This window comes from Rhea americana, unplaced genomic scaffold (assembly GCF_003343005.1).
Source record: "Rhea americana isolate MKP2758 unplaced genomic scaffold, rheAme1 scaffold_41, whole genome shotgun sequence".
Classification (NCBI taxonomy): domain Eukaryota; kingdom Metazoa; phylum Chordata; class Aves; order Rheiformes; family Rheidae; genus Rhea; species Rhea americana.
Genome location: NW_028186546.1, coordinates 1,659,691 through 1,670,321, shown reverse-complemented (window position 1 = coordinate 1,670,321; position 10,631 = coordinate 1,659,691). Strand labels below are relative to the sequence as shown.

General features: G+C 45.2%; 1 protein-coding gene across 2 annotated transcripts in view; it reads right to left on the bottom strand.

The window, feature by feature from the left end:
- Window positions 1–10,399, bottom strand: part of PANK2 (pantothenate kinase 2) — a 17,088-nt gene extending 6,689 nt beyond the window's left edge. The window contains exons 1-4 of one of the 2 annotated variants that reach the window (XM_085314663.1): window positions 10,172–10,399; window positions 3,946–4,005; window positions 1,502–1,854; window positions 236–489 (exon numbers count right to left, since the gene is read on the bottom strand). In XM_085314663.1, the coding sequence (XP_085170789.1) occupies window positions 236–489; window positions 1,502–1,854; window positions 3,946–4,005; window positions 10,172–10,277 (773 nt within the window). In that variant the 5' untranslated portion in view covers window positions 10,278–10,399. The remainder of the gene's footprint in view (window positions 1–235; window positions 490–1,501; window positions 1,855–3,945; window positions 4,006–10,171) is intronic. The other variant, XM_085314664.1, reaches the window with a different exon arrangement.
- Between the last annotated feature and the right edge of the window lie 232 nt (window positions 10,400–10,631).

Genomic DNA, 10,631 nt, shown 5'->3' with positions numbered 1-10,631 from the left:
TGGAGTTTCCAAACAAACCAGTTGCTGTAAAGAAACCAGAGCATGAAATTCAGATGCCCTCTTGCAGAAGTTATTTTTGTTGGCAGAGATACTGAAGGAAAAGCAGTTCTGTCATTCAACCCACCACCTTTAGTGCAGCTTGCCCCTGAAAAGGCTATATACAAGTCACCTGCAGAAGCACGTTCCAAACTCTACAACAAACCTCCAAGTGAAATTCCCCCCTTAGAGTGCTCACCTGGTGCCCGTTACCCGCTTATAGTTTTCTTTTGAATACACAGCCAAAATGCTGACCCCTGAGCCAATGTTCACCAAAAGCAGAGGATATGGATTCTCCAAGTTGAAGGGGAGCTTCTGACATCTTTCAGCGTCAGTTGGGTTTTCAAAATAGTAGCATTCTGAATGTCCATTGAATCCAACTGAATCAATGTACAAAACTCCTTTAATAAGGCAGTCAAGTTCATCTAGCTTGCAAAGCTTAAGGTCACCCATCTAGAGGAAAAAATAAAAATAAATAAATAGATCAGGAAATAGCTAGAGATCTAAAGTGCTTATGTTCAGGGCTAGAAAAATGTATTCGTTGCCAGCTAAATTCAGCTATATCCAGGATTCCCTGTGCTGGGAGAGAAAGAGGCTCACAGGAGGGCTCCATCTTTCTCCATGCACGTGAACTACTAACTATCCTGGCCTTAAAGCGTGCACGCTTGAAAGAGGGAGAAAAACAACTTGATCCACAGATGGAAGCCAAAGGAATCCCACCAGGTTCCAAGGGCCTGATTCGGGCCCAGACTGTGAGGCACTAACAAGAAAAGCAAAGGAAAGGGAGAAGGGAGGGGAGAAATCCCCACTTTTTCAGCAGAAACCAGGAGGAAGTTATATGATTGTCTTCCCCCCATGTCGCTGCCTGGAGTGCACACAAGGCCGCCTTAGCATGGATTTGGTACATTTTTCAAGCCCTGGTTAAACAATGTATTTCTCAAATATGTATTTCACCTCAAAACATGAACCTAGCGTATAATGAAGCCACACGACGATGTCACATGCCAACCATTTTCCTCCCTAGAGTTAATTCACCACCTAATCTCACAAATCTCAATCAACTCAGTAGCACGCATGCTTGAAACGAAACCTCGTGAGCAAAGGAGCAACAAAGCAAATATTAAGATCTTTACAGAGAGCGATGAGGAGAAAAACACAATGCAGATCAGCAAAATTGGAGACCAATATACAAAGCCTGGCAAGAGCACAGGCCATGCAAGTTAGAGTGAATTTTAGAGTTACAGGAACATTACAGGCATTTTTAGGAAAGCAAGTACAGAGATGTGAACTCGACTCCACACGCTGTTTCCTGTGCTAAGTCTGAGTTAAAATAGATATGCTTTTTCTGAGCTAAGATTTTGAGAAGCTTAGAGTCTGCAGGGAAAGGCTGGAAGTATTTCTAATTTTAAGCTTATACAAAGGTTCACTACCAGATCCTAATTGTATATAAGCCAAAAATGCATACTGTGCGAAAGTCCTGCTCAAATTTGTATGCTCCACCTCCCGTGGCACATAAGGTAGTATGGAGGCTTGAGAAGTGTTTTTCGCTGCCCATTTGAATAAAAGCAGGCATGTCATGAGTAGGAAAGCGTATAAAGTGCAGATTGCCTTTACGTCCACACAGKGTAAGGTCCTTTAGTTCAAGGTGCACATCCCGAATGCCTGTAGATCCATAGGCTACGTTTGATGTCAGGTATTTTCGGATGCTTTTGAGATTTTCCACTTCCTCCTCCTCCTCTTCAGCAGTGATGTCCTTTGGTTCAAAATAAACAAGTTTGACCAAGGTCCCTCCGATATCCAAGCCAAACCAAGGAAAGACTAGAGAGAGAGGGGAAAAAAAGAAACAAAGAAAAAGAAACAGGATATGATATTGTCATACCATCAGCAAAATAGTTACCCCATAGTTAACGCATGCAATTCTCCAGGACTCAAAGATGCAGGCCCACTTGATCCATACATTTCTAAAATGCAAAACTAGGAAAAATTTTAGCAATCTAGTCCCTCTCTCCTCTCTTTCAGAGACTTTGACTAAGTGCTCTACACTGAAGTACCATAGCTCTAAATAAATGAGCATAACTCGAATTTCTAGAGATATCCCACGTTCTGGAGCTCCAAATATGATATACAATACTCAAAAATAGTTAGAGCAGCAACAGAAAGTACCCTTGAACATATACATAGCAGTCACCTACTATCTATCCACTAGCTAGCTACAGCTGCAGTTTTAATCCCTATCTATTTCTTTTATAAAGTTCTGATCCAGAGCCAGAGCCAAGGGTAATGCCGGTGCTTTCACATCAAAGTGATGTACAAACGTTAACTAATTACAACACATAACACTGAGGTAGACGAGTAATCTAAGATGCCCCAGGGAGACAAAAACAAATGTCTAATTGGATTATTTTATTAGTCAAATTCCCCCATGGTACAAGATATGTGTTAGTGTGAGGCCCAGCAACATTTACAGCTGTACTGGATAATGAGCTTCTTGGAAAAGATCAAGAGAAAAACATTGATCAGATGGAAACCGCGATTAGAGCTGCAAACTGGAATAGATTAATATTAATAGTACTGAGCTGAAGGATAGGCTAGCGATGGGTTAACTTGGTTGCTGTAAACAGCACAAGTAACACAGATCTTTCAGAGCATTACAGCTCTCCCAGAGCTGCTCAAACCATCAGTTTGGGTTTTTTTTCTCTTTTTTAACACCACCAAGTTATTTTTATATACCTACACAGAGATCACCCCCAACTGTCACCACAAAAATGAAAGAAGATGCAAGCTCTATTTTAGGAAGCATGTTCAAATTCTAATCATTCTCCATTTCTAAAGCATTTAGCTCAAACAGGAACAGGCATAAAAATAACAGTTCACACTGAACAAGGGAGACCTGAATCACCATCCAAGGGAGAGAGAAAACAAGAGCAATTCAAGGACTTTTTGCCTGACCGCTTCTGATTTTGCATGCCTTAGATGAATTTCAGGATCGATGCAGCTCGACGACGTTTCATTTGCACCCGGTGATCAAGAGTAGAACAAAAATCTCGCGCCGATCACCCGTTTGGGGAGCCTGCTCCACAACACTTCATTCCTACCTTGAAAACTCCACCGCTATTTTGGGATGAACGTTTTGCAAGTGCTTTACTTGCAGAGAAGTCCAGCTATGTATCTCATTTCAACACCCCCCTCAAGAAGCTCTTTATTTTTCACAAAAAAAAAATAATAGTTCAACAACTTGTCAAGAAAGGAATGTCGGCTGCCTTGGTCTCGCCACGTAACGCAAGAACTSTATCGCCGGGACACGAAGCTGGAAGAACATCCTCCCGGAAAGCGCAGCCCAAGGTCCCAGAGGACGAGCAAAGGGAAAGACAGCACGGACCAAAACTTTACACCCCACCGTGGCTCCTCTTAACACGTCTCACGGCAAGCACGGTGCTCTGCTTACATGAAAGATGGCTCGATAGGCCGTTTTTTCCGGCATTGCCGTTACTTTTTAACACATATGGAAAAAAAAATGCTTAAAAAAGTATGTTTGCCTTTTCCTGCTCTTCTCGCCACTGCTGCAAAGATTTCTAAACTCAAAAAAGGAAAAGCTCTTGCTGCAGGGGAGTTACGCAAGCGCAGCGGAGCTTCATCCACCAAACAAAAGCAGCAGAAAGAGAAAACCTGCCGAAGGGGGGTTATTGGGGCAGCAAACAAAACCCACCGAGCACCTGCTGGTCTCACTCGCCTGCTCTTCCCGACATCCTAAACCAAACACACTGTACACAAGCCCTCCTGATGCTGTATTAAAGCTTCTGCAATATGGCACATACACCCTCAAGCCACCAGTGCGCTGCACAGCTGTTATTATCACCATGTTAACGGCAGGACAAGGAAACCTGCCCACCAACCCTGCAAGAACTTTACCTCCGTGCTGAGACGTAACGCAGCAGAAGCTGGAACGAAAGCCCCACACGTATCGCCTACCTACATCAAAAAAAAAAAAGCGCACACTTTGAATAGGCACCATGCTCTGCTATTGAGAGAAAAGGCACGAAAAAAAGCATCATCTAAYACACACAGGTTAAAACACTGTCCTGGCAGTCAAGTCAGGCTGCCAAGCAAGGCCGTGCGCAAGAACGAGAACCGATGCTTGACACGACCAGCAAGCTGCCGCTTGTCTAACTGAACACTTTCTTCCACCTCTTCCCAGTCCCTGCAGCGACTGGAACTGGTAAATACGGCTCTACTTAAATGCTCGATCCACGTATACGGTCATTAAAATCCRTTTCTTCACATGCATTTCGCTTTTCAATACTACTGTGTTTGCTGCTGGAGAACTGGCGAGTCGTACACCGCAAAAGGAACTGGAAGGGACTTCCCGTGCTCCTTCGCCAAGTCTTCTCCCATCTGGGCCAGTCACTTCCAGCCGGGAATCCCTTTGCACAGATTTCCCACTCACTTGAAAGCACTCAGCTGTTTTGTCACCTCTAATCCGATGAAGAGGTTGCTTCCGGAAACTCGCTGTCCTGGCGCTGGGAAATCTTCTTTTGATTTCTGGAGGATGTTCATTCCTCTCAGGATGTACTTTTTTTTTTTCCTCTTGTATTACCATGCCCACRCTCTCCCTTATTTGTATCTTCTTTTTAAAGCATTCCCACCCTTGTACTCAGAGATAGCAGTTCTCCCACAACCTTATTTTGCCAGGCTATGCCAGGCCAGAAGATGGGGGAAGACCATAAAAGCATCCAGAAATGAAGATGTATGACTGAAAATACAGGTAAGCTGCTTCACCACCACGTTTGTACTGTTTGTGCACTATTTCAGAGTACACGTTCAGCTAGCAACGCGCATTTCTTCGTTAGAATAGTTCATTTCAAAGCCGGTTGTGAAGTTCACATACCGAACTCCTAAATTCAGGGAGACAAACCTTCCGGACTTTAGGGCAGGTGCATCGCGAACGCGGTCCGTGAGGTTACGAAGTCTGCCCGATCTCCCAGAAGGAGCCCCGAAGCCCGAGAGCCCCAGGAGAGGACCGCGGGCCCGGGCCGGCCTCGCACCTCCGAGCGGCGCTGGCCCGCGCCGGCCGCGGAGGAGCTCTGCGGAGCGGCAGCGCAGGTCTCCCCCCTCGGTGATGTTCATCTACACCGCGGGAAAACCACCCGGGACAACTTCCAGAAGACAGCCTTTTAAGATAACATAATTTATACCACACGATTCTTAATTATRGCGCCCTCTTATTAGACGTGCCGGTGCGAGGTAAAGAATCCATGGAAGAAGTGTTTTAGTTCAAAATTAAGTACTTCTTTACTGCACCATAAAGGACTTTTTTCAAAAAGGAGAGAGATCACTGTGCAATTTGAACCGAGCACTCAAGTAATGAGGCGCAGCACGGACAGAACTTCCTCTACAGACTCATTTTTCTGGAAGTAAAAATACTGAACAAGGGTGAGGCGCCCAGACAAGAGGAGAGACAGGTACTGTTATTTCAACAACATGGAGAATTGGGTTTTTTTGTACACTTACAGGAAGCCAGTCAAGCCGAGCATGCACGGCAGTAACAGCTCTCCCATACCTGAGCACTAGAAAAATCCATGCCCCGGAGGAAGGAGGAAGCTCTCTTGGACGAATGCCATCGCCATCTGCTACCGAGTTTGTTCTTAAAATACTGATTTTTCCAGCATCTACTGTGCACTTGAAAGCTTTCCAAAGATTTTTCACATGCAAGCCACTGAAGCATTTTTCAAGAGAGCTGCTGCAGAACGCTGCAGGTCTAGAACAGCACGCGAACCGGTGGCATCCCAAAGCCCATGGGCAGCCCTGAGGTTTTTTTTTTTTTTTCCCCCAGGCATTGCCAAAATAACCAGCGCAAGAACAGGCTGGCTTTAATGGCCAAGACAGAAAATTCAAACACAGCCTCTCCAGCGCAGCCCAGAAATCCCCTTGCTATAAAGCTTTGAATCACGTGTGCTGCGAGGAAGAGCCAAGCCCTTCTCTTTCTTCCAAGCACTTACCAGCCGGAGAAGGGTGGGAAAGACGAAGAAAGCCTTACACGGAGCACAGGATCCCCCACCACAGGACGAATCTCCTCTTACCCAGCACCTCGCTCTTACCCAGCACCTTGGGGGAAGTGGTCGGCCTCTCAGTTGGATCTTTGGACTTTTAAGAAAGGCAGGAAATCCTCTTCTCAAAGTGAGGACCAGTTTCCATTCAAAAAGGCTCTGCAGTCTTTTCCTTAAAGGAACTCTATCAAGGAGAGTTCTTCTCTTCTTTCAGTTTGCTCTCAGCACAATCACAGTCGCTAACATCGCTCCTCAAACACGGACCAAGACGGAAGAAAATAAATACACACCGTAACGCAACAAGGAAAGTAGCGGGCGTACGAACAAGGCAAGCTCATGTCGTCACCCCGCAAGCCAGACACAGTGAGGAGCTTTACRTTTTTATTTGGCTTCCTTAACTCCATAAAACTGGAACGGCAGCTGTAAAGAATTCTGAAAGCCATTTTCTTTAAGAGAAAACTTCTTTAATTTTCGGCCTGACAAAGTACCATTTTCCCTTCGTGCAGATGCTTTTAAAAAGCAGCTCTGCGCATATGGTTTCATATACACGGTTTAAGAACAGCTCTCGGTCTTGAAAAACAAACTTTCTTCTATCGGACAGAGCTATGGATACGCAACAACAAACAGACCACCAGGCTGCAAAGAAAGTTACGGGTATTACAGCTCTTACTAAGTAACTTCACATACAGAAAAGCTCAAGGATGCTACATGTTCCCACAGTAAAGGCTACCACCCTCCTTCTCTACCCTGCATCTTGAAATCCCTTTAAAAGTCAGCCCCGTAAGCTCTCTGGGACAMGAGAAAAATAATGCCTTTATTTGTTATGGACACTATATAAGTAAAATAATAATAAAATTATTATTTCATTCTACTTGGTTCAAATTTTGAAAGCTCCAGAAGTGTCAAGATGAAAGAGGCGATATAATTAAAGCTCTCCATGGTGGATTTCCTTCATATGACATGCAGCTCAAGCTGTATTTCAGACTGATCTGTAAGTTATGAGCCAATTATACTAGAAGCTAAAAAGATTAGCCTACAGAGCTAGACTGATGATTTAGTGGAGTGTATGACAGCATCTCTATGCTTACTGTAAAATATTCAACATATTTTAATAATGTTATATTACTATGGAAATTTTAGAGCTGAAAAAAAATATTAGCCAGCGCTTAATAAAAAGCGACACTAAGTCCACGTATCCTCACTGCTCTAAAAACAGGCCCTGCTAGGAAATCACATTTTGTACACAATTCCCAAAATGAAAAGGTATTTAAGGCAAAGCTTGAATTTTGCACTGCTAAGAAGCTGCCAGAACAGTATTTTGTGTACCTGATACAAGATTCTAGATCRGTAACTTTAAAAAAAGAAAATCAGTTAGAAAGATGATATGAAGGATGAGGATGCCTTTTTTTTTTGGTATAGGCTTTGTTTTGGAACTTATAAATACCCTATACACTTTAAGCAACTTACTTCTCCTCCCCTGCTGTCAAACAGTAAAATATTACGGGTGCTGCAAGGCAAAACCATGAAGCCAAGCTCCTTTTTTAGCTAAGTAAATCTACAGAAAGGAGAAGTCTTGGGGAAACAATCTGAAGTCAGGGAAAATGAGGTTTTCAGGAAGGAAGAGAACCGTAGTGCAGCAGCACAGAAGAACTGGAGAGACAGGGAAAGGGAGGAAGGAAGGGGAGGAGCGCGGAAAGCTGATGAACTGGAAAAGAAGTGACAAGATGGAGGCTACTTGCTGACCCATTTCTTTTATCAGAGAGAGGATTCATTACAAAAAAAAAAAAAAAAATCCACAACTCACTGCAGTCTGACCATCTTCCGTTTCGGGTTCTGCGCTTGGGAGGCGGTCAAGCCTACCCACCGCACGCCGTTCGGCGCCGCTGTCCCGGAGCCCTGCTAAAGGCGACGCTAAGGGGGACGCCCTCGTTATTCATCTAGGGTATTTCTAGTCCAGTTTGCACACGCAGAAGAGTTCATTAAGGGCACCAGGAATTCATCATCAGAAATGAATTGTGTATTGTCTGCAGAGCTGACATATCTTCTTCTACATCAGCATTTCTGCACATGCCAATAATACTATTAAGCTCCTCTTCACACCCTACCAACATACTAAGCCAGTGCAAATAGGACCTTTAACAAAACTGCTTCACAACTTTTCCGAGGAGAACAAGAAGCRGAGGGGACAACAACGTCCTTGACTTCTCCTCCTTTTATCTGTGGCAAACGGCAAATCGCAGCTTCCGTGATGCAGATTTGTAATTTAAGCTCACCGAGAAACATTTCACAGCAGGGATGCACACAGGCACTGACCGCGGACGTCGCTTCCACCGCTCTCATCCGGATTATTTCGACGCACTCGACTGAACCACCCCTCAGTCCCAGACCGTCCTCGCTGCACGTTATCAGTCTATACAGACTATAAGGGAGGCAGAAAGATCACGAGCTTGAACTGCAGCCCGCTGAAATCCTTTCGTTCCTGGGGAAGTCGGGCTCATCTGCCAGGGCATCTGCCAGCACACGCAGGCAAGACGAGCCTCAAGGTCACAAAGCTTGTTTGCCACGTACCGGCAGCGGACGAGCGGGAGCTGGAGGAGGACATTTTCCATCCTGTGCCCGTTAAGTGGTTTGCTTCCGTTTAGACTTGCTTGTCCTTAAGGTGGGGTCGAGCATTTTAACTTCACGACAGAATTTACCTTTACATCAGACACGTTCCCCCTCTTAAGGGATGTGTAAATACATTTCTCTTTCGTTCATCACAAAAATTGTTTAGGAAAGACAGGCTTATCTTGCAATCCAAAAATCATACTGTCCTGACCTTCCAAAACGGATCCAAATCTTGTCATTAAAAACTGCCTGAACACCTATTTTTTTTTTAATCTAGTCTTTGCATTACATTCAACTTTCCTGMAACAAATCAGGAGCTCAATTTTTACGGGCATTTAAAATTAAAGTCACAGAAATGACTCATGAGCAAAGCAGACAAGTACATTTACCTAAAGGACAGCTTCATCTAAGTCCACACTAATCTTCATATCAGGTATCTCYACTTTCCTACAGCTGATTGCAGTCTATTAACTAGCATTTCTCAAACTGACAACCCCACAGCTCCCATTTCTATCTTTTGCTGCTATTTCCTCAGGACAACAGCCACACAAGTGGCTTTTCACATATCAAGATGGTTTCTCCACATTTAAATTATAACGGCGACCGCCACTGCTAGTGTTGCTGCACCCCTACTTTTCTCTTTTCATCCCTACTAATTCTGCAGTAAACAGAAAATCCTGTAATTATCTTAGTTATTTAACATTAACTTGACAAGTCACATCCTTGCCCAGGGCCACTGCTGTAATAATCTAGAGCAAGCGGGAAAGGAAGACAGAGGCAAAAGGAACAGCTTGTAACAGCCACACTGCCGCTACATTAGCATTACTGAGCTGCGCTTGCTAGCGATCAGAAACGCAAGCAGCATCCAGTTCAGCAGGTCTTTTGATCTATAATTCTTATTTTTCCCACAATGGCAAAAAAAAAAAAGATTATTTTCTCCAGCAACCGAAGAAAGTTCTTTAATGCTAAAGAGAGAGAATACATCTTTAAAAAATTGCATTAATAATATAACACTAACATCTCAGCATTGCTACCAACAGACTGATCCTTGCTACGAGACGCGTGATTAATCTCAAGTCCTGTTTTCAGAGCGGGCTATGCCGGACTGAGACATCTGCTGAAGTCATTTTAATGTGCAGGTAGCAGCRAGCGATGCTGACGCTCTTTCGCTCTCACGGCACAGCAATTTCTTTCCAGGAGGAACAACTCCAGCACAAGCAAACAAATAACCACTCGGTTCCACTTCAAATATGGCTGAAGTCAGTCACCAGCCACGGCCACCTGAACGGCAGCTCCGTGCTGCTACCAAAATGAAGGCTGCCATCCATTTTGCACCTACCTCACTCCATGGACCATTTCCAACACGGCATTTAAAAACATCGTTCGGGGGATTTTATTTATTTTTTTTTTAATTTTCACAGCCCTGTTTGGTCTGTGCCCAGTCCCTGCCAAACCTGCACGGTTCTTCCCCCCCCAAAACATACCCTGTTCTCTCCTTTCCACTGCTTTTTTTTTTTTCTTCCTTGTCCACTGCCACCTCAACCAGCCTTCTCCACCGCCTGGCCCTGCTGCTCCGTTTTGGCTCTCCATCTAATGCATCTCCTCTCCTCGTCCTCTGTGTCCTCAGCAGCGACCTTCCTGCCCTTCCCCGCCGCGCCAAGGCTCCCCACCCAAGCACCTCTGCACCCACCCCAGCAAACCAGGTGCCGTCTCACCCCAAACCTCCCCGAGCTCGGCCTGGCCCGGCCCGGCCTCGCTGGGCCCGTGTCACGGCCCCACTGTGTCCCCACGGTGCCACCTCCCCCCCGTCCCCTCCCCAGGCCCTATGTCATCATGTCACCACATCTCGCCCCACTGCTTGGCCTCCTCCCTCGTTCCCCACCCAGGTCGCCCTTCCCTCTGCCCCGCTCTTTGCCACCCCGCCCGCAACCACACCCTGCTCGC